Here is a 23,777-nt window from a genome sequence, read left to right as displayed (position 1 = left end):
ATAGAACCTTAACTTGCGACTAATTAGGTAACTCTTTCCATTCTGATCCAAATCGATTTGCCATATGCACCACCATCTGTGCCACTCAATTTAGTATTATATTGTCTGACGTATTCTACATTTCTGAGACTCCCTATTTTCTAAGCTTCGCACCCTGAATATTCATTGATAACGTACTATTGTCAGGATGATGTCTTTGTGACATCTTGACCAAGAATTGCTAGATCAGACTATTTGTGATAATAAAGACAAAACAGTATGACGCTTCCGCTGTTATTCCTTACTGTGATGCATATGTCTGTATGTGATATTGGTACACTGCGACATATGCTCCACACAGAAACAAAATATCCATCTAATTGTGAGTGAGTTTTACGTGAAGGAACAAGATTGGAGGCAAGACACCGAAAGTTATGAGGGGAGATCGATACATTTCCTATTTCCAATAGTACACGCTACGACGTACAACATGAATGCTAATGTACGAAATCATGAGATAGCTAGAAAACACAGTGGAAATGCAAGGACAATATACAACGAAGATGAAAGCAATCAATGAAGATGAGTCAAGCATTTGTGAACTTGAAAATGACAAGGTCAAGGAAAGAAGGACAGCATAGAGAAGTCCGACTAATGTAAGACTACGAAAGGGACGTGTAATTGGACACGAGTTAGGAGAAATTCGGCAGCAATGCTACTTGCCTGAATTTGATTATAGACGTCGTCGCTTCTTTCCCGTGCTCGAACCTTCGATAAATTCGTATTCGACGCCGCCATTGTCGGACGAGGCCTCGACCTTCACGGTATCCTCTTTTGTATGGTTCTCCTTATCAGCACCGATATCACCAACAACTTTCCACTGCAGACCGAGCTCCTTCCAGACTGCTGCGTGCTTTATCGGCTTGGTCTCGAGGTGCCGGATCACTTGATCCCAAGAGACCCTGCTGAAACTGCCCGAACAAGCTTCACAGTATTGCTCGCCTGCATGAAGATGGGCCTGCAGAACGTGCCGTTTCCGTGCTGGCAGATCTTTCTGGGTGCGTTTACATCCGACGACAGGACAGGTCGCCCCGGATGCCAGGTCAAGCTTTTTGAGGTGTCCTTCGACGTGCTTTGCGACGACCGCTTCGCCTACTTTCTTCCCACAATCGGGGAAAACACACGCGTATTCAGTAAACGCTTTCCGGAGGCCCATGGCCTTCCGTACACGATCCCTGGGTAGTGAGCTCGCCGAGAGGCCATCGGCCGTGATAAGCGCTTTGACAACGCTTTTGTTCTGCCGAGACGATTTCTTTTTAGTGTCATTCTTAGCTGGCCTTTTCATCGTAGAAACAGGCGCCTCTTGGTCATTGCTCAAGCGGACCGGCTCAATCACGCTGGCATCGGCTTCAGGAACGTGTTCACTTTGCGTGTCCCCAGGGTGCGGTACTTCGCCAGCAGGCCCGGACGAGACCCGGAAGGTGAATTCAGCCTGCAATGGTGCAGTAGAGTGTGAACCACTGATATCTGAATGTGATGGAACAAGCGGCTGAGTCTTTTCAGTCGGGCTACCTGAGACCAGATTGGAACTCGGAGTGTGGGCGGGACGCACTGCCTCGGGATTGAGCTGCAGTTCTGAACGAAAGCAATCTTGTCCAATCGCCTGCGAAACGGGAGTGAGAGACTTGCGATCAACGACCGTTCCGTGGAAAGGTTCGGAGAGCTCAATCGGAGTTGTGAGTGAAGGGGTTGCGAGTAAGGAAGGTGAGCGCGTGATTCCACGAGACAACGGTCTGCAGGAATGAGTCAGGAAACCAAAGCATCCTCCTTGAAGGATTCGACTCACGGAAGGGAATATCTCGAAGGCTCGCTGAGTGGACTTGCGTAATCTTCATTTATTATCGGATGATCTAGTGGTGCTTCCAAGGGGATCGAGAATCGACTTTCGCCTGTGCTCCAAAGGTGGCTGTCATGCAGCGAGTCGTCGAGCCGGTAGTGATTCCGTGAATGACCAGGATAGAAATCGGGAGCAACTGAGTTACTCTCTGTCGTGATTTCGGAGGTCAGCGCCTGGAGAGCAAATGATTCTTTTCCAATGTTCTGGATATCACTGTGCACGGTTAAGCTTTAGCCCTTAGAAAAGGGGAAAGCAACCTACTTTGAATTTTCCTGTGTCTTTGGGGGGTCGAAAACAGTACACCATTGGCTAAGATCCACTTCATCTTCTTGTTCGTAGCCGTTTGTACAGTTATTTTTGTTGTCGAAATTAGGTCCGTTAGTTGTCTCCCGGTCTTCCGATGGTACCACTAGAGAATAATCGTCTGTGGACGAATGTCCGCTTTGGCTGCTAGCCGGGAGTTAGCCACATTGCATTTTGAACGACCGAGACTACTTACAATGAACCACAAAAGGGAGTCTGTGGATAATAAAAAGAGGATGTCGAAGAATGTCCTTGTTCCATTGTAGGAACAAGAAAGGAAGACAGCGGAAGGTTGTAGATAGAGGTAGAGGATAGCGGAGTAGGGGGGGAGGGGAGGTGGAGGAAGGAAAATAAAGCGTGAAATTTATGAACCAAAGGACTTTGTCAAGTACAACAAACAATACGCACGGGATTTGGAAGTCAAAGCGATCGATTAGAATAGAAATTCCTCTAAATCGAACATGGAGATTCACCCCAGATCTGGTACTAGGAATTTTTGCGCTTCGACAACAAGTCGCGTCCCCTCTCCTATTCTTTGCGCTTCGACAAAGCATATGTCGGCCACAACCCAGCCACATGTTTGCTCGAGGCGTCGTACGACCCTGGAAGACGCATGCTTCCATTCGTTCATTCATCTACAAGCAGACAGCGCTCCGAGCCGAGGGCACTCATCCACCTTTCTTTTGAGAACCCTAAACGACGAAGACTCGATGCGGTAGAGCGCTCCACTAGCGCCTACTGGCACCTACTGGCACCTACTGGAAACCACTTGCACAAAGCCTGGTACTCTGCCGGGGCTGTGCTTCAGTGACGATAGATCTTGTATACCGAAGCGCACGGATGCAGCTAACTATGAGCGCCGACTTCTGCGTGCACGTATCGCTCTCTCTAGTTTTCACAGCAGAGCAATGCCGACCGGAGTCTGGTTGCGCCTCCCGGGGCAGTACGTGTCCGTTGGAGTTGAAATACACCTCTAAACCATTTTAGAAGAATTATTCAGCGTCGTTATATCCTTCGCGCGAACCGACTGTCAAACGTTTAGGACTGGTTCGACCTGACGAGATTTGCTGTGCCATAAGCGTACAACGTCTTCGTACTCTGCAACAACCCGGGAGAGGATTAGACGAAGGAGAACGATCTGCCTTACTGATACTTAGCGCCGATGAAAAGTTTCGAGCATGCGGCAGCCGTTATGGGTGGTATGCTCTGTACAGCGGCTTTCTGCCGCCTACAATCAGTGCAGCTCGACTTGTCATTATACGCTACGGAAATCATGACTATGCTGATGGTTTTTACTCACAGCCAGTGAGCGAGCGGGATGGAATATTCCAGCTAGATACAAGCAGCTTACGGACTCGTGAGTATGGTAGATATTCTGCGTTTCTATATTAAACTTACCTTGCTACTTGTCTCGCGATTCTCGTAAACAATGCCATGCCGTATGTTCAGAATATATTCGTCCCACGGAACATCGCTCGACGGTGGACAGAAATATAGAGCACTTTTCACAAACGGTTTTGGTGTTGTCTTCTCCAGCGCTTAAAGTAACAGGGAGCCAGTCTCGATTCGAGTGAGAAAAGCATGCGACAAGGATTCTGTAAATCGTGAGTAATTCGTCAGGAATGGTGCAGGGGCCAGTCAATGCATTGGCAAAGCGGAATTACGCATTGACATGTGGAAGAAGGGGTGCAGTTGCACTGTCTCTATTGGATGGAGAACCTCCAGATCGTTTTGTTCAGACCACGAGTCTGCTCAATTTTTTGTCAATGGGGGAGATTCACAGTATCGAGGACGTTGCAATGCTCACCATCTCAAATTTACATAGATCGAATAGGGTTGCAAGGCCTGCGATGGGTGCATTGCATGAGTCATGCCTCACGAAAATCGTCTGCAATGACATCTATATATAACGTTCTTATCCATTAGGTGAGCAGTACTAGTTGATCTACTCAAAACGTGTGCTATAATCGTGACAACTTAGCCTGGCCCATCCCACGCATGGAGACACGCAAGCAAGAGCAAGGCGAGACGTTCAGAACAGAAATTCAACCGCGAAGCCTTTTCCTGACGACATTGTAATTGACAGAAATCGTATGGGAAACAGTATTTTAAAAACGATCGCAAACTCTGACGCCAACAGGCTGAGCTATCACGCTTGCAAAAACGACTCATTGGGAATGTACTCACCAAGCGAGCAGAGACAACATATTCCCTGCTCTACTCTTCGGCCCACTAGATTCTGCTATGTGTAGGCTAGATTGTCTCGTGTCTCAGGTATCCAGTACCTCATTCCGCATGTTGTGAATGACCAAGACTACGGCTCTGAGCTGGCATTTCAGCTCTCAAGCCTTGAGCTGATGGAACCAGTAAGCAACACAGAAACGATAAACTGAAACTCAATAGCGAGTAGGATCTGAAGAGCTTGCTCCTTCAGCAAATCGTTCCAGGGACGCGTGCGGATACACTGTATTGCGAGCTGCCTGCACCAAACTTGATCCCGGTACTCGTAAAAACGTTGACTTTGCTGTTCTCGCTTTGCGTTATTCGGGAACACTGTTAGGTTCCAGGATTTTAAGGGAAGACGAACATGAGTAGCATTGAATGGACAGGAGACATGGCGAGTTCCAGTATCCAGTGTCCAGTGTCCAGTGTCCACTGTGCCACTGCCACAGCAGGCGAAAGCTATCTTAGTAATCAAGCTCAAGAAAATAAATTAAAATAGAACCTTGATTCAAACACAGTTATGTAAGCTGTATTTGGTCCCGCTAAAATTGAAAGTATAAATATTAAATAAAGCTAACTATTCTCATACACAATAACGATTCACAAAATCAATAATACTGTACTGCACATGTAACGTCCATAAAGCTCTGCTGTGACTGTACGGAAGCACCACTATTGTTACTTACGTGTAGTGAACACTGAACGTACGATAAGCTTTATTGTACCGTTACGTGTAATTTGTACCTCACTCGAAGACTTAGTATCAATCAGAAGAGCAAACTCATCGAGTCGAGGAGAAGAGTTACGACCTAATGTTTCGGATCCATCATGCATTTCGTCCGGCACTCAACTCCTCCGGCCGCGTAGAAGAGAAAAACCAGTAAACATCATCCTATTGGCCCTATCTTGTCTTCCAGATTTGCATACATAAGGTATATCCTTCAATATACGATTCGCCTCATAAAGGCAAACAGCATTTGAGCAAAGTTCATCACTTACAGGTTCTGGAAAACGGTTGCTGTTGATTGAAGATTCGCTTTGGCGGTGTGCAGTGTTCCCATAGCGCATGGAGATATGGAGGACCTTGGTGAACAAATCGTGAGGGAACGGCCATCAAGGCCGACAGTTAGACAGAAATGATGGCATGAATATGAGTAGGAAGACTTTATAAAGTCATGCCTTTCTATACGGATCATAGCTATAATGAGCAGCCTTGACAGCGGGCTGCGCAGACCTCCGTGAGGCGCTGGGACAAAGAGGAAGTTGAGAACCCTGCCTGCAAAATTTGACGATAAATGATAGACGCTTATGTGCTTCATAAGTAAAGGAAGAGAAAGAAGTGAGTCAGATTGAGATATGTGAGAAGCACGAGAGACAGGATTCAGCGACTCCACCGGGATATCAGTCATCTCGACCTCTGACTTCCCTCCAACGAAGACAATCCACGTTCTATGTTAAATGTGATGTGACGACTGCGGTCTGTTAAGAATGCATGATTGGGAATGACGTTGACACTGCTTAGCAGGAGCAGTTATCATAACACGTCTAGTTAGTAAAGCTGCCCTTGCTGCCCTGTTTATGCTCCTGTCTGTAGGAAGCGAGGGCATAGACGAGACACGCCACGCCACGCAGCCAGCTCACATACTATCAGCTCGGGCAATCAGGTGAAGCGAGAAATGTAGAGGAAGCACCGACCGAGGCACGATAGGCAGGAACACTTACTCTTACGGCGTACCCATACACACTCGAGATCGGACGGAAGGGAAGCAGAAAGACTCCTTAACGGATCATGTGAAATTGTGAATGCAACGTCCACGCATCATGATTGTGCAACTTCGATCGATGCATCGTGAAGTCAAGAGGTCGCCGGAGTCTGCTAACTGCAGGTAATGATTTCTCTTGTAGTCCTACTAGTAGTATTACGCGCTCCGGACTCCTACCGATGATGCGGACCGATGCGCCATGAAATCAAGAGGTTGCCGGGATGTGCTAACCGCACGCAGTGATCTCTCGTGAAGTAACAGTGTTATACTCCGGATTCCCACTGTTGATGCGGACTGAGAATTGTGTTTTGATTTTCCTCGCCACTGCGGCCTCGGATACAACGACTGTTCCTGGAGCGCATCTTTGAAGTAACCGAAACTAAAATGAACGAAGGCGCATCAGTACCCTCGAACACTTAATGATTTGACCGTGGTCAGAAAGGTCAGAGCCTCGAGCTTGCCGAGGACATGAGTGTATCCTCTATTACTATCGTGTGCAAGCCGAGGAATATGCCTACAGCCGATTGGCTGAGTAACTAACTGCAAAAGTAATGGGTACAAGGCGGCACAAGGCGGGTCACAGGAGAGACTGAAGGCCTGTGCATATGGTTGCCTCGAACACATCCTAGCCTAGATGCGTATAGCAGTACTGCCGCCGAATTCGCAGATCACCAGTCCTCCCGTTTCGACTTTTCTGTCTTAGAAAGTTCCAAGCCAAGTTTCTCCGAGTCCTCTGTGCAATACGTAGATCTCCGAGACCATACAATTTAGTAACTTTATAGCATCAATACTGAGAAGCCGCAGCTGTAGTAGATTTCCAATCCAAACACCACGCCAATAGTTTATATTGATGCGGGTATACACCGATCGTGAATGCGGACATGTGTATCAAGATATCAAACAGATGAGAGATGAGACCGAAGAGAGCGTTGTGTGCGAAATTTGAAGGTCAGCGCGTTCGGAGCACCATCTGAGCTTAATCTCTTGATGACACAATATGCTCCTTGATTAGCACATCTTCCGACCTCCGATTCCGTAGAAGTAATAGCTGCATACGGTCGGGACGGCCATCCAGAGCCGACACCATTGCTTTCACAATGCATATGACCAAATGACATTGTCAGTGTGAAACGAGAAGACTTACAAAGTTACACAGAATGAGTTGAAGCGCAGAACGCCCGCGGCCCGAAGAAAACATTGGATTTTCTAAGTGGACGACGGAAGAAATAGATTCGCTGAAATAGGCACAGTTTCATTAAGCTGGAGGTCGTGAGAATGCGACGCCGATGGAGACCGAGACACATGGGACGGGCGCGATCCGGTCTTATCAAAAATGTTCCGTCTCCCGTCGTGGCCGGCCGTAATCGTAAATATCTCCTGCCAGCGTGTGTATGCATGTATATTGCTAATTGCATAGACCCTCATAGATCCTTCCTTGGTCCTTCCTTTGCAACGCGCGTTGCATTTATTCTATACTGGGTGAATCGGAGAATGTAAGCCGCATAAGGTGAATCGCTAAGTCTGGTTTCGCAAAGATTGCAAAGATCCAACCAAAGAAAGCTGTACATATGTACGTTAACATGCCATCCATGCGTTCTCGTTATTTCAGTAGCAGTCGCCGCGCATTCCCAAACGAGTGCCCGCAGTTGTGAGTAATTAATATTGGTTAAGGGGATGTCGGCGAATGTTCCTTACTTCGTGCATCTTTTGTGTATTCTCAAATTGCCGGTGAGATGCGGCTGGAAGTTCTGGAGTTGAAACACCTAACTATGTATATCCTGAACGTCGGACTGAGGAACCTCCGGAGTGGCAAATGGATGGACAACGAACGAAGGACAATTATAAGGCGGGACATCGTGCAATCATCAATAGAAGGTTCTTAACACCGTGATAGTGGTGGTTGGCACCTCAATGCGTACGTTGGCATCACTATCACAGTCGATATCACTCGTCCAGATATCATTATCACGAAAGAGTATCGTATAGCCATTTCCTCTGTTGAACAGGATTCTCCAACAGATGAACATCCCATTGACCGTCGTTTCGCTATCTACGCACTTGCTAGGTAACGCACATCATCAGCGAACCAACGAATAGCGAATAATAACCTCCGTCATCATCGACTTCGTCTCCGTCAACACAGCAAATCGCCGTGCCAATGTTCTGATCACCGGCAACGCCTTCCTACTTCTCTGTCACCCTCATATCCCGACCCATTATCTCTCTCGCCCTCTGGTACCCGAGTTGGGATAACCCAGATAAGGTCAAGCGAACAGATGGGATGAAGAAGCATGGATACTTCGATGGCACAAGACAAAAGTAGATTAGACTCACAGTTCATTGTCTTGTCTTTCCTCGCCACCGTCATCTAGGTTAGTTGCCAACACCGGATTCATCAGGAATCAACAGATGTGGCAGATGGCTAGCATTGGTACTGGCAACGGGCCCAGTGGACAAATGTAGATCACAGCTTTGTTCTTTTGATAATTATCCGCATATGGGTAATAGGGTGTTTATAGCATAGACTCTAGAAGATGGTCTGCTTCCATGGATTGCCGTTTCTGCGAGTGCATCTATCTGCGAGTGGGGTCTGTGCCACGGGAGATACGAAACAGCGGTGAGGTGGTAATCCTGCCAAGGCAGAATCGAATCCTTGAGACATGAGAATTACTGAAAAACGAGTAGGATTTACTGATTACAAATAATCACGGCTGATCGGCTCAGATATATCAATTTCATCATCGAATGCCAAATCTGTACACCTAGGCATTTAAAAACTGTTGCCAACAATTTAACAAATTTCGGAAGAAGACACAAAATGAACCTGAAGAACTGAAAACTAATTCAGAATCGGTGTCCAGATATGATACCATCGGGATTGATTACGACAAATCATATTCATTGGCTATTGATATTAGATTATTATGATAAAATTGAATGACCGCTCTGTTCCCCAGAGTCGCCGACCCCACAAATCACATCGTGGCGCATGTTCAGCTGCTCTTGCGTATCTATCGGCGAGTCGCAATCCTCGTATAGGTTAAAGAGTTATTTAGAGATGATGACACAGTGGAAGTTTGACGTCGGAAACGAAAGAAAGAAAGACGCTCACGAGTCACTTCACATCTCCGTCGGAGTGAGAGTCAGCACATAAGGTTGCACGAGAAGTCCGAAGTTCTTAGAAGCTCTGGGACCTGGGATGATTCCGAGGCTTAACCTAAGTTTACCGCCAGAATCTTCAACAAAAGAAACAGGTGAGGATTGAATAGAAGAAAGCCGGAATTGCACGAGACTACTTGTCGGGACGAGACCGGTCAATGCGGCATTGCAGATAAGTGACTGTCTTGAATTGATTCGTGCATGTCTGTCTGTATACATGATGCTAGCTCCTGAATGTCTGAGCGTCAGAATGAGAACTAGCAGTGTTTATTATTAGGAGAATCCTAATACCACCGCCTCGTCCTCGCCTTGCCTCGTAGGTTCATGAAAAGTAGTTCCACTCGGTTCGTTTCGTCCGTTTCATGCGGGAGCTTTGATGAGCGGCATCTTCTCGTTCTGACTGGCACCGATCTACAAGAACTGGCACACATGTCTTTCATCTTGCGCCTTTCCTTATTACTATGCCTATGGCATGGAAGGGAGGTAGACATACGAGCTCGGCAAGAGACCGCCGCCTTCACATGAAGAGAAACCGCATACAGGGAGAGAACTGATCAGGAAGGACATGATATTAGAAAGTCAGATTCCGAGAAGGGAATAATAGAAATCGTATCAGAATGTAAATCTTTTGGTGGTCAAGACAACACTGACCGCCACCTGTCCGCTAAAGCTTGCGAAACCGCGACGTGCGGAGACGTTCTGTACCGAATAATGATAAAGAAGTGAAAAATTGGTTGAAAGGGAACATCGATATCGTGGGAATGTGAGGTACGAAGACGTGTTGGTGTTCACGGAAATAAGCATATCCGAGGCGCGAGTTCATTAATTGATTGGAGAGGTAAGGACAAGGAGCTACTTTTTGAGGTAACGCAGATGAAAATGCGATGAGACGAGAGCGGGCTTCATCAAGCAACAGGCGCCTCGCCACACTCCAAACGCTAACAGCGATGCCAACTCGAATTAGTCAGATGGAGCAAGCAAGAGTTTGTTTCCTATTCAACTGTTGAATATTGGTTCTGTGTTGCGGCGAGTGGCACAGCCAGCCAACTTGCTTCCATCTGATGATGCCCAACAAGGATGGGGATCGTCATGCACAAGCGAGCGCGGCCACTAGATTATCGAGGCTAGGAATTGCATCCGGCCAAAGAGCAGATGGAATTCAGTTTTTTCTGCGGCTAGTCCAGTGTGCTGCTGAGGAGGAATTCTAAATGAGATACGTACGGCATATGTGAAGGGCGCAGCAGCAAATTGCACAGGAGCAAGCGAGGAAGGACAAATGTCTATTATCTTCAATTCTTCTTTCTTCCTCGCAAGCGACCCTATCAAGCGCCCAGGCGCCCTAGGAAGACCCCCGAAAGAAAGGAAGCCTACCAAAAAAAAGTGAAAGGCGAGGTTGGGAGAGAAAGTGCGAGAAAGCGCGCGTCTTCGTGTATACATGAACAATTGTATAATTGCAGCGAGCGGCGGAGACAAGAGGGAATTGATCCCTGCGCATCGCCACACATGTTCCGCTGGTACGCAACACTACGACCCTGCACGGGACGAGAGCACGCAGGACGAGACGGGGATAGGACTGCGTCTGCCGCGATGCGATCTGGATTCAAAAAGAAAAATAATCGCGTGCGTGCTAGAGGGAATTGAATGGCGGGATTCGAGATGTTTCACTAAACGAGCTTGACCGGGGATAGCAGATTGTAAAAATACTGAGCTCCTGAGCGTCCCTTATTCAGCGCCGGAGGAGACGCGAGCACTAAACGGGATCCGGATGGCAAAGTTCATTTGCAAGACAGGAACGGATTTCTCTACACTAACTAGGCTTGTTCGTGTCCTAAGAGCTGAAAAAAAAAAGAACGGCATAATTGTGACATCGCTTGGACTAGTCATTTGCTACGAGAGCGACGAGAAGAGAGGCAGTACCATTTGTGCGCCTCTGCGACTTGTCCATTGTAGGGTCGGAAGTCGGATAAAGAGATGGGGTGAACCGCATGGGTTCTGGCGCCTATGCTGCTGCGAGTGCAATGTAATGCCGGCAGTGAGGAAAAACTAGAGGCACAGCGTAGAACGAGGAAGGAGCGGGTACTGCCGAAATGAGAATTTGCGTCGGTGAGAGGCCTGAGAGAAAAGGCCAGTGATGGGGAAGCCTCGGAGTAGACGATGGACAGAAGTGCCGTAAAGGCCGAAAGAGGGAGGAGGAGAATGAAGGTGCGATGATAAGCTCTGGAGACCGTAAACAGGTTCTGGCCAAGTGGAGATTAGGAGACACCGCGCGCGAAGTGGGAGGTATGTAGTTTATGGGATATACTGGATAAGGCGAATCGACGCAGACGGGAGGAAGGAAAGGAAGGAAGCCAGGAGGATGGAAGCAGCAGGCATGCAGGAAACATGCACACATGCAACATGCAGCACTACGAATATGGGTTGCAGCAGCACAGAAAAAAGGGAAGCGATGGCAAAACAGCTATCAATCCATATATGGAAGGGACATACGGCGGCTCAAGTGATCGCCGGTGTGATGGAATCGAAGACAGAGGATGAAATTGGCAGGTGCCGAGGTGACCGGAGTCCCTCGCGTCAGATGAACAATCAGCAAGCCCTGTTGGCCGTCTACTGGGGCGCCGGCATCTCTTTTCGACAAGACGCTCTGTCCAGACGTCGTCCGCCACGCCCTCCCTGTCCTTTTGCCGCCCAGCTGCCCCCTCGAACTGCCCAAGCATGCCTGTGCGCACTGTCAGACGGTGAGCAGCCTTGTCCTCCGTGTCGTCCGATGCCCGTGTTTGCAACTGTAGGACGCGTCGCGCGGTGCTGTCACGTCCCCCGTGTCTACGCGATCACTATTTTTCTGCTCCGAAGCCGCTGACTTTTTTATTTTCCTGATCGCTCCATTCTCTCGATTACCCCCACCCCCACTCCTCTTTTTTTTACTCGATTATAATTTTATATTATTTTTGGCTTATAAACTAAAATATATGCAGGAAACTACGGCACCACAGCGAGCCTCCCTTGCCATCCAGAGCAGCTGACTCGGCCGACGAGCTCGACGCAGATGACAATTTAGACGCGTACATCGACCCAACTCCGGCACCGCGCAGACTCGTTGATGCGCAGGCACATCTTGCTTCTCTTGCTGCGGGTTCTGCTTTGACTGCGACGAACAAAAGGTATCACCCATCTGGCTTTGCTCTCGACCAACAAAGCTCCCAGGTACGTCCCATTGGTGCAAAGGGACGAACTCCGTCGACGACCACAACGACCACAACGACTGGATCTAGTGCATCAACGGTCACATTCCCACTGACTCCGACATCTGCAGCGGGAGAAGGTGACCGGACGATGGGATCGCTGGCGGCAGGATCAGCCGACAACAAGGCCAAAGACAGCCAGAAGACCGGTGCATCTGAGGTGAGTCGACTCACACCGAACCCTACCTCGTCTCGGAGACAGGAGCCCAACAGAATTCCCGTGTGGGCGACACAGCCATGACACACACACCAGATCCTGATGATCAACACCACACCACGTCTGCTCCCCAAACCCTATTTAAAATTATCAAGAATACTCACATTTCCCTTTCTGCATATGTCCAGTTGCAACCTGTGGGCTTCCAACCCGCCGAAGATAAAATGAGCGAGCAACATCCTATCACCAATCCCTCAGCACGCCCCCCTCCCCCTGACGTCCCCGTCATCCGCACCAACAATCCATCAGTACCACATTCCTCTCTAAGGATATCTGCACACTCATCCCACTCACACGCGAACGGCTCTGCTGCCCAGCCATCAGCTCCGTCCCCCGCTCCCGTCGTGCGCACAATGTCCCACCGTCTCGAGAACCAATCAATTCGTCCTCGGTCAGTATGATCTCTCTTCTTGACGCGCTGACGTCCCCAGCTGATCTCCGCCTTTCTTTATTTTTATACTCCCTTTTTACGCACCGCGTTTCCTTCCGTCCTCGCTCTTCTCTACCCCCTCCCTCCCCTTTCTTCCCACTTCTTCCAGTCACTTCCAAGACCAGCACTTCCACGAAAGCCACTATTACTCGGCACATCCCTCTCCCCCGCCTATCACCACCTTAACGCACTCTCCCTCCCTCTCGTCCGACCGCTCCTCCGTCAACTCTCCTGCTCCCACCATCCTTCCGCCACTCGCGGCCCACCCCGGTCAGTTCCAACACCAACCATACATAGCTAGCAGTGCGCATAGATACCCATCGTCTGCACAACCGGGTACCTACCACCACTCTCACTACTACCCCAACACCGTCTCCCCTCCCGAGGTGTTCACTACGCCTGCTCAGTCCTACGCCCACGCATATAGTGGCGGATACGCACCGCCTCCGCCCCCCTTCCACCACGCCACTGATATGTCTACTCAACAGTACTCAGTCAACCCATATGCAACTACTGGTTCCCTTTACGGTCATGGTGGCCACGGCGGTGGAGGCTCCGGTGGTTACACACCAATCTATACGGACGATGCTTCGACAAAATTGAGCGACCGTGTCAGACGCCGCTGTTTCAACTGCTGTACTACAGACACTTCGACGTGGCGTCGATCAAGCCTCAACCCGGGCAAAGTGGTCAGTATTAAAATTTCCTTATTTGATATTTTCCCTGCTTTGAGCCAGAATGCATATACGGGACTATTTTCCGCCTTCATTAATTTGCTTCCGCATATCATGGCATGAAACCTGACTAACCGCGTTGATATCTAGCTCTGCAATAAATGCGGTCTCTTCGAACGGACCCACTCCCGACCAAGGCCGGATCAATTCCCGCATAAGCGCGCCCCTCTGCAAATGCCTCCTCAAAGCGTAGCGCACAATAGCGTCAGTGCCGCGCAGTCGATAAGCAGCACGCAGTCGCATGCGCAATCGGAGCATGGCTCCAACGCTGCGCCGCACAGCCTGCCTCCCACAACGGGTCACCCTTCACTTGGTACAGGATACAACCACTCAGCACTGCCACAGATTCAGGAATGGCTGCGCCCAAATTCGGGCTCTGCGTCAGCAGGAGCCGCTAACCACGCAGGCACAGGCTCGTCGTCTGCCTCGTCCAGCGCGTCCGCGGGTCCAAGCAGCAGAGCCCACTCCGCGTCTTCCGCGGCAGATAACAGGCACCAAACGTATGCTGCATCTTCTGTGCCAGCGTCTGGTTCAGGAGGCGCGGGAGAAACCCGCTCACCTCAAGCACTTCCCGCGCGCCTTGTGAAACGCTCTGACTCGGTCAACTCGGACTTGGTCGATAACACGACCCCTCCACAGCGTCGCAGTACGCAGAATCTCACGCCTTCACCCTCGCCCCCTCCTGCTGAGGCGGCAGCACCAATTACGGGTGGAACGGCTTCCACTGCGGATGAGTCTAGCCCGCGTGCGCTCCCGCATGCCGTCAGCTCCGGGGCTGAGATGGGCAAGGCTTAAAGTTCTCTGTTGTTTAGATGAGGAAACTGCGCTGAGGGCTCTGGCGCCATAGCAGGCCACTCTTCCATCTAATCTTTGTGGTCCTTCTTCAATGCAGTGAATCGAAAACCCCTCATGCAACCAATCCAATGAAGACGACTTGTAATAATGTACGAACCCCATCGCATATTTGTGTCGGCAGTCGCCTTGACCCCTCCCGCGGCAACTCACTTCTGATTTCTCGCCTCGCCTCACCCGAACACATGGCTTCCCGCACACTGTCACAGTATCTGTGTTCTTCACCCTTTTTTACCCTTGGCTAAATTCGGGATCATGTGCTTTCTTTTTAATCCTGAAGCGGATATATACTTAGCTAAGTAAAGATAGCTAATTATTTTCTTTCTGTGTATATTCTTTTTGCTTCCTTTCTTCTTTCTGTGTGTTTGATCATCCCGCTCGATGGATGGATGACTCCTTGAATCTTTGTAGTTCTTCCGGTTTACGACTGTCTCGTTCGTCGTTACGGTGCCTGCCCTTGTGCCATTGGCTCCACAGATGATTCTTCTTACTTATCCGACTCCTCCTGACTCTCATGAATGGTTCTTAAACTTGTGGCTCTAAAATTGTGTTTATCCGATTCGTGCTTTAGCCCTAACTTTTTTTCTTTGCTTACGTTGATCCTGCCGTCACCTGTCTTGTATTGCTATATCGTTTGCGTTTTTCGCTTGCTGTTCTCTCTACTTCAGGCTGGCTGACTTGATATTTTGATTTGGCCTGTCTGGTATATATTGTTTCTGCTTCTGTGTTTCTTGCCTTGTCAAGTAGAGAAATAAAATAAAGTGCTCTCACTCCCACTTGTCACGGAAAGAAAGGAAAAAGAAATGGCGTTCTTTCGTTCTAATCTCTTCCGTTGATACCATCAGTCGGGAATGACTCATCCTCTCGCTCGCGTCCGAGTATTTCAAGTTTTTTTGAGTTCTTAAAAATGCCGGAAAGATTTCTGCTGTACTAGTAGTGGCTCTCTCGCTTCCCGCGAACAGAGAGACAAAGGGACAGAGGGACGGACGACAAACTAGAATAAATGATGCTGCCAGTGCCATGCGATCTCAATTCGCGGGAGGGCTGGACATCATTAGATCTGGAGTTGTGGCTCTTTCAATTTGTGGCGTTCGATGTTCGATGTTTGATGGTTTTGATTTTTCTAATTGAGATGTTGTGATGTGTCGAAAATGTTCGATGGCAAGAAGGCTTGTTTGACTTGCTACTGTTTGACTTTGTGACTTCGTGGCGTGCGTGCCTTGGCATGGAAGGACGGGGGATTCGGTTTGTTTTAACTAGTTTGTTGTTAGAATTGCAAGCGCTTTCTTTTTGAGTTCCTCGGAAGACAGGTACAGTCAGGAGGTGGCTCCCGCGAAGTACGCATAATTCTTGATGGGCGGCGCGGATGTCGAGAGGATGGCATAACGACCTGAATCTTTGTAATGGAAGGGAATCACAAATTTTCTTGTTTGCATACTTGCTCTGTTAAGATGCACCAGAGCTGTGGAAATTTCTGGTGATACTGAAGCTAAAGGGGCCGTGTGAGTGTGCGAAACAAACTTAGTAATTCCCGAGCGGAATAGAGTTTGACAAGAAAATGACCCTGATACGAATCGGAATACGATTGTTCGTGAGGGGGACTGCGATCGGCGCCGCAAGAATATCGAACTTGGACACCATAACTTGAAGGGGTCTTGCAAAACCCGTGACAAGCGACAAACTTACAGTATGGTAATGGGGAAGAGCGTAAAGGAGGGAAGGGGAAAGCCGCATGCCTTCCGTGCAGCCCGATTTTCAAACGAGAGCCCGGGAGGCGATACAATCTGAAGCATAGAATCCTCCGATCTGGGTTCTGGCCCCTGCAGCGTCTCTCGAGACGCATGTATATTTATCCAAGGCATTCCGTAAAACCTACATTGACGAAAAATTGATAGCGAGTAGCTTGTATGCGCTGCGAGGAGCTGAAGGGACGGGAGCAGTTGACTTGTGCTGACGATGGTAGATCCACGTCAGTTCCGCATGCAGGGTCGCGAGGATGCAGGCCAGTGGCGATGAATTTTGATCTCGCACGTCACGTATCAGCCGTCCCAATCACAAGAAGCGCCTTCTCTTAGCAGGAGCAGGAGAAACAGGAAAAAGGAAGAGAAAACTTTTAACAGCAACCCTGCGTGCTGTTTATGATTATGACAACATCCCGCACTTATCGACCTGTGTGGTTCTCTTCCTTCCCTAAATCAGTTCAGTCTGCTCGTTGCGACTGCGCATGTATATGCGCGCTGTCCACTTTGTACATGCGTTCCGGTCGATGGGCGCTCCCTCTACTTATGCAGGCAGTGAGACGTCACCGAGAGTTCAGTGCTCTTTTCTCCGGCGCAAGGAAGACGAGGGTTTGGAAGGGACGCTCTCGGTCCGCTGATTCCCCACCCCTGCCCGTTCAGCCGCACCTTCCTAGAGTATATTAAATATGTCGATCCCGAGTTAGGCTGCATAGCATCAGATGGAAGATGGCAACGCCTCGCGCCATGCCGCTGGTCTAAGTAGGGTCGATGGAGATGATAGTTGATATGATTCTGTTGACCGAGCTCAGTGTCACTACTGCTTTTGGTTCGAGGAAGTGATGAAAGTGATGAGTTCCCGCCGCGTTTTTCCCAGGTGCGAATAATCGCATCGATGCGCCAGCCATCATCATTTTAACTGATGCGGTCAAGTAGTCTAAATTGAGTGAATTGAAATTCTATTTCACTTCTTCAACCGGGGAAGAAGAATAGCGCTGAGAAAGGGAGGATAGCAATAAATTCAGGTCTGGCAAAGGTTCGTGGAATTGTGGGGTACAATCCAATGCATTCGAGATCAGTAAATATAGATGAATTGAAAGGAGAACTCGGCATACTCAAATCGATAAGAGTAAGGAATAGTGTGTCCGATTACAACGGTACCGTTGGGTAAGATTGTGTATACATTTTTGCACCTGGTACACCTGACTTCCTTTTCATAACGGAGGAGCTGTCAGATTGCTCCCGTACATAGCGTGGAATGTGCCAACGTCATTTCTGATATGTGCATATGAGAAACAGACGCTGTGATAGTTGTGCCAAGTCGAGTCTAATTAAGACTATGTCTGAAAATCGAGATCAAGAATAATGATCCGGGGATTATTCATAGGCATGAATAACGAACCGATACGTTTCGTGCGAGATTACGACACAGATAATTTGCTTTTCCATGGAGCTTTGCGTGAAGTGAAGGGTGTAGAGGTAGAGGAATGAAAATGGACGCAGTGTAGACACGGGATTACGCGGCGGGTATTTGATTGGCAGTTCAAACTCCGCGGATTCACGCGACACGTCGACGCGTTCAAGTCATCCCACCCTCTTCTTCTTCCTCGCACCACATGCAAGCGGCGACCTTTGTGCATTCAATTCGCTGACAAGCTCAGGGGATCAACTTCACTGTTCGTAGCACTGTCCTCATCTGATGCCTATCAGCTCCAGACAACGGAACCCCGTCTTTGAATAGCCACTTAATCTTTGCATTTACGCAAGAAGCTCGCCCAACGTGCGCTCACTTGAGTCACTTCTCTCCCACCGGTAATCAAACCTCGTCCATAGGCTTCTGCACTTTGTTCGATGGCCGCTCACATCTATCCGTACCCATATCCGTGCATAATCAGATCTCGTCTTTCTCTTTTCTGCTAAATTTTGCCGCGCTCAACAGCGACGGATCTCGCTTATTGTGTGGAGGCGGTGCACTGTTCCACGATTGTCTTCTCCCCGCAGGTCCTGATCCAGCTCGATTAGGGGCGGCGCGGAAGCAAAAAAAAAAGGACCGTCCTCGGGCACCGCTTTCTCGCCCTGACTTCCTGCTGGATTGATAGCAAAGAACATACTTATCCGTTCTTGTCGTTTTCTCTCACGCGTGGATACTGCGCGTTCTACTAGCACTTCTGACTACCTTGACAAAGGACAAGTCCCGCAATCTTATTTATCTATGACGGTGCCGTCCTTTGCCGAGACTGTATGGGCTCATTGTGTTCTCGATTGAGGAAATTCTGAATCGCGCTCATGAACAGCCATCATCGCGGGTTCGGACACCATCGGCATTCAATATGCAACGCGCGCACCTTCACTAGTCCGCCGAAAGCTTGTATACAATGCATACAACACGTCGCTTCCCTTCCACTTCTCCGCACTGGTGCCTAGCGGCTACGTATAGGGCATGGCGCGTCACACGGCATGGTGAATGTTAAACCCTTATGGGGCACTCTCAGTCTGTGGCACTAGTACATGCGCGTCGATTTCGTCGTGGAACTCCGATCGTTCTCCGATCCGCTGACTTCAAATTTCCAGTCGTTTCCTTATCGTACCCGTGCTGGCAAGAACCACCTGCTGCTTTATTGGAAAGGCGCCTTGAACGCTCTTCAGCGAACGTAAATCAAATGTGAGACACGCTGGGGACAGATAACTTGCTGAAGTTCATTAATCCCTCGAAGGAGAAGCACGTCTACCGCTCAATATATTGAAATAGAGATAATGATAGAAGTAGGGCGATTTTTTTCGCTCATGATTTACCATTTCACGAAGCTATCAAACTTCGCGTCCCTGCAGAATGAGGAGATTGGCAATGGCGTGTTACTTGCCCACTTATCCAGTTATCCAGTATATTATGTCTAGAGGATCAAAGGATGAAAGCTCGCCAGCATCGTGTCAAAGAAAGCAGTCTATACACATCCTACGTTCCAGGCGTCTTTTTGATATCGTTGAACGCGGCCATCCATCTGCTCTCCCGATGGCCGATGTTCTAGTACTTCCTTCCCTATGCGGCCTATGGCAAGAGCAGGTACTCGATACTGGCGCAAATGAACTCATAAACCTGAATGGTTGAGTATTAGCTTTCCTCGTACAACGCGGGGTCTTCCGGCTACCCAACACATCACCTCTGGGACGCGTCCCTGCGTGTTCTATTGGTGCGCCAATTTCCGTCAGACTCCTTGAGGTTAAACTCATCTGTTCTTGCTGTTATGCTCTCGATACAGTCAATCAGTGGCGGGACAACTCGACTGTAGCGTCAGAATGCTTTTGGGATCGCATCATTGTCCACTGGTTTGATTTACCACAAGTGGAGCATGTTGCCAGGAATCACCTTTGCAGAGTTTGCCTCCATCGCGGCAACTCGACCCGACCCCTTGCCCCCCATCGACTCATGCTGATTTGATGTGAGTCGATGCCGTCTCTGACATCTTCTCGTATGAGTTCCATCAGGGATGATTGAGCAAAACTTGGATGCAGCTTCTCCTACTATCCTCAAACGGACCAGCAATGCTACCAGGCCATCTGCATCGTCCGATGATCACCCTTATCAAGCTTCAAGGGTTCATTATCGTACATACTCGCCAAACTAAAGTCTTGTACATCCGCGGAACACCAACGTGCCTTACTGTTGTAGTCACGAAGTCCTGTCCAAGTTGAGCTTGCTCGTGCCAGGAGCCCACGGTAGTGCAATGTCGCCAGATCGGTCTGCCGGGTGCGCGACTTGAAGAAAAGTTGGAAGAGTAGGGAGTAGAGTTCTGGACCACATGCACAGGCGCTAGTTCATCGACGGGCAAGAGGAAGCGGGCTTCGAGTCCTAGATCAGCGGCACTACGGTATTGTGTTCGTGCGTACAACATTGGCACAGAGCCTCGGCTCTGATGTCTGGGGCAGCGTCGGAAATAAATCGAATGCCATCTTCAACATTTCACATGCTTGGTAGCACGAATGTACAGATGTAGGATGTCCGGGGGACAAGACCATGTAGAGAGAAGACGGAAATAATGCTGGATGCGGCGCGGAACTTTCTTTCTTTTCATCTCAGGAGTTTTGTGACGCAGGGAAGTTCCTACTTCCGTGACCGTCGTCAGAGATCCCCTGATCCCTTGGATTAGACACTCCGGGCTGGCCGAGACAATGTCCTCCATTTCTTCGCATCAGAAAAATAATAAATACACATTCAACAGTGGAATTTGTTTGTACTGTTTTCATCTTGCGACTTTCAAACATGTTGTCCACCTCGGACTTTCGTGCTTACTGTATGCCAGCTAGGAGGCTGCACCATATACCCGGCTTGTTGGAGGCACAGTCGCAACGTAATAAGACCTCAGTATTGCTCAAAAACGGAGGCGTTCCTGCCCTTTCTGGGTTTTCCGGGTTTAGTGTTTCAGGTCCGTGGGGCCCAGGGGGATGAGCGTGACTGGCCATTCCAGTATGCAAGGTTTTTTCAAGTCAGTCACGCCGAGTCGCTATCCGGAGTGGCGCGAAGTGCTCTAGGCTCCTTTCCCACCCTAATGTCGAACCGTTCAGACCCCAATAGAAGGTCTGCACCTCGTCGCAAATGACATCGACCGGAAAATTATGGCTAACTTGCAGTCTTGATAATGCTGGCCGAAAGGTACATACTGGAATGTGCGGGTGATCTCTGTTGCCGTTAGCATGCTGCTGAGCCCATACACACGAGGTCTTGCCACAGACCTCGTAGCTGCTGCTCATATATGTTACACCTTTTTACTGAGACATATGAAGCGCATTTGACTGTTTCGGAAATTAGCGAGTGCTATTTGACTTTTAAGGAACGCCTTTGTTAAGCGCTGTGTGTGGGTATAGATCCAGTCACAAATTGTCTTCTGGACACGAGTCGGTAACGCGTTAGGGACAGGAGGTAATTTGTACTCTGATCTAAAAATAACACTTTTGTTCTTTCGAATTTCCAGGAGAGAAGTATCTGCTTGCTTAACGACTGGTTCAATAAAATAAGAAAGTTTAGGATTTGTAGATCATGAGCCTCGACGGTCTCTATCAAGGGTTTTATTTGATCTTTTGATGCAGTGATTCGCCATGCTAGGTAGTTGCTAATTACTATTTAAGAGATTCTCACTTCGCGATTCACTGTTTACAGCCTTTGATGCGCCCGATATTTGAGGAGCTGTATCTAAGCTATATTTCTATCCTTTTTATATCGTTACAATCCCAGTAACTTGTCTTTTATGCAACTGTTATTTTGTTCGGCAATATTAAAAAATAAATAACTTCCAAAAGTGTCCTTTTCTCCTTATAGGACTCATGTAAGAGCGCTATTATGTCGATGAGGTATTGAATTAAAATGCCGTAGAAATAGCTCAGCACACAGCATGTAACGGAAGAAAGCATGCTCCATGAATTTGCAATATTGACGCCTCAATCTAATGCATTAGAAGAGAAGATTGGTAAAGAAAGGAAAGTTTAAGCCTCTGGACCCTAGATCAATACGCACTGGAAAAAACTCGGATGGTGTGAGTCTACAAGAACTTCATTTTATTCGAAACAATAGTTTGCACAGGATTCCGGACTGAGTGAGAAATAATGAAACGTACTCTGATGGATTCGCTCGGATCTGTACGAAATTGCACATAGGTAGGGCATCAATATGCCGGCCTCGACAATGTGTACTCTCAAGAAGATAGAATCAGTATAGCTTGCTCAACCTTGTACAAGGCGAATAGAAGTCCTGTCAACTTGATTCTCGCCGGTAATACTGATGCGTTCTTGCACGGGAGAAGCAACACTGCTCCACGGGCCTTTATGATCATCTGATCGGGATAACAGAATTGATAGGAAGCTTGCTCGTCAAGCTGAATCACGAGCAAACGAGTTACAAGAGAAGAGGCTGGAGCAATATCGTTCCCTTTTTCTTAAGTTAGTATTCAAGCATTTCAAATTCACAGATAAGTTTGCAGCTAACGTACACGGCAGACACTTCTATTGTGCGCAATTAAACTGGCTTCTTGATACTATTACCTGCCAGGAGAAGATTTCACGAGCGCAATTGCCGATTATCGGCATATATCAATACAGAAGGCGGGTGGATTAGTCCGGCATATTGACATTTCTACGATTCACATACTTCCAACTCGAGAACGCCATCTTATACTTCCTTGCAAATTTCATAGAAACCGAAATGAGGTGTACGGACAATGAACACCGAGATGTTGGTTGAGGCAAGTGAAGTTGGGGAGTCAAATTAATGAATTTATGGACTGAGACTAGTTTTCCATGAGTACTAGTTTTATATGACGGACTTGCATACTTTTGGGATGGGACAAGCAGCGATCTCCACACAAAGTAGCCTAGGAATGGCGCTTGCACAATGAATATTTGATATTCTATCCTCTAATTCAATATTTCTTTGTTGTTCAAGCATAGAAATTTACAGTGTTAGATCTAGGGTAGGTTTCCACGTTCGATTTAGAGGAACACTCCTATTCTAATTGATCATCAGGAAAAAGTCACATTTCTTATAATATATTTTAGACTTTGTAAAGTAACATAAGTATTGTATGTATATTGTAAAGTAATTACAAGACTTGCAAATCAATTGTAAAGTTTGTATAAGACATGTTAATGTATATAAAGGCTAAGTAAGTGTTATGAATGAATACAATCTATTACAAGTATTATACTAACTTTGTATAATAGTACTAAGTATTATGCTTGCATTACATTTTTATTATAATTTCAAAGAAAGAATTATATTTATAATAGAATAATGTAACAATAACTATTGTTGCCTTATAATTTATGTAAAAGGTATATTAATATATATAATAGTGTAAGAGCACTTGTTATATTATTATTATCTTAATAAAAGTATACTATAAGTATATAATATGTATATTATACTTAGACTATCTATACAAATAGTTTACAATATTTGTAAAAGTTATTTCATCTACTTGTAATAATTACATAAGTGTGTTTAGAAAGCTATATACTTGCCATATTACTTTTTACTATATTACAAAGTAGATCAATTATTTATTTTATACCTAAATACAATAATTGAAATGTTCTATCAGTTGACGACTCATATTATAGTTGCTTATGTAATCAACTGCTGAAGATCGAGAGCATATAATGACGCATTTCTCTTTGTCACTCCTTTACTCCTACCTTCACCATCTCCCCAACCCTCTACCCCCAACGCTATGTCGTCGCTTCTGTTCTCTCTAGTAA

The 23,777-nt window shown here is 47.6% G+C and overlaps 6 protein-coding genes across 6 annotated transcripts; 3 read left to right on the top strand and 3 right to left on the bottom strand.

Annotated features, from left to right (window-relative positions):
- Positions 1-712: 712 nt before the first annotated feature.
- On the bottom strand, positions 713-2,440 carry FOMMEDRAFT_149706 (uncharacterized protein; the record flags this gene model as incomplete). Its single annotated transcript, XM_007261091.1, has 4 exons — positions 713-1,772; positions 1,826-2,089; positions 2,138-2,326; positions 2,376-2,440. The coding sequence occupies 4 exons, from the start codon at positions 2,438-2,440 to the stop codon at positions 713-715; spliced, it is 1,578 nt and encodes a 525-aa protein (XP_007261153.1).
- A 37-nt stretch (positions 2,441-2,477) lies between these two features.
- FOMMEDRAFT_164236 (uncharacterized protein) lies at positions 2,478-4,774 on the top strand (the record flags this gene model as incomplete). The annotated part of the gene is made up of 7 exons (XM_007261090.1): positions 2,478-2,662; positions 2,731-2,978; positions 3,072-3,122; positions 3,167-3,536; positions 3,800-4,065; positions 4,432-4,545; positions 4,583-4,774. The coding sequence occupies exons 1-7, from the start codon at positions 2,641-2,643 to the stop codon at positions 4,772-4,774; spliced, it is 1,263 nt and encodes a 420-aa protein (XP_007261152.1). The 5' UTR covers positions 2,478-2,640.
- Positions 4,775-7,440: 2,666 nt separating this feature from the next.
- Positions 7,441-8,234, top strand: FOMMEDRAFT_149703 (uncharacterized protein; the record flags this gene model as incomplete). Its single annotated transcript, XM_007261089.1, has 4 exons — positions 7,441-7,550; positions 7,593-7,644; positions 7,701-7,813; positions 8,060-8,234. 4 exons carry the CDS (start codon positions 7,441-7,443, stop codon positions 8,232-8,234), a joined length of 450 nt encoding a protein of 149 aa, XP_007261151.1.
- A 1,754-nt stretch (positions 8,235-9,988) lies between these two features.
- On the bottom strand, positions 9,989-11,697 carry FOMMEDRAFT_149702 (uncharacterized protein; the record flags this gene model as incomplete). The annotated part of the gene is made up of 7 exons (XM_007261088.1): positions 9,989-10,262; positions 10,373-10,434; positions 10,546-10,691; positions 10,766-10,918; positions 11,242-11,323; positions 11,378-11,561; positions 11,627-11,697. 7 exons carry the CDS (start codon positions 11,695-11,697, stop codon positions 9,989-9,991), a joined length of 972 nt encoding a protein of 323 aa, XP_007261150.1.
- A 1,762-nt stretch (positions 11,698-13,459) lies between these two features.
- FOMMEDRAFT_115330 (uncharacterized protein) lies at positions 13,460-14,115 on the top strand (the record flags this gene model as incomplete). Its single annotated transcript, XM_007261087.1, has 2 exons — positions 13,460-13,899; positions 14,035-14,115. Coding segments are annotated over exons 1-2 (297 nt in total), but the record flags the coding sequence as incomplete, so codon positions are not given.
- A 5,960-nt stretch (positions 14,116-20,075) lies between these two features.
- FOMMEDRAFT_149699 (uncharacterized protein) lies at positions 20,076-21,278 on the bottom strand (the record flags this gene model as incomplete). The annotated part of the gene is made up of 4 exons (XM_007261086.1): positions 20,076-20,285; positions 20,336-20,447; positions 20,821-20,982; positions 21,073-21,278. 4 exons carry the CDS (start codon positions 21,276-21,278, stop codon positions 20,076-20,078), a joined length of 690 nt encoding a protein of 229 aa, XP_007261148.1.
- Between the last annotated feature and the right edge of the window lie 2,499 nt (positions 21,279-23,777).

This window comes from Fomitiporia mediterranea (assembly GCF_000271605.1).
Source record: "Fomitiporia mediterranea MF3/22 unplaced genomic scaffold FOMMEscaffold_1, whole genome shotgun sequence".
Lineage (NCBI taxonomy): Eukaryota > Fungi > Basidiomycota > Agaricomycetes > Hymenochaetales > Hymenochaetaceae > Fomitiporia > Fomitiporia mediterranea.
The sequence above is the reverse complement of the archived record's forward strand: the minus strand, read 5'-3'. Positions and strand labels throughout refer to the sequence as shown.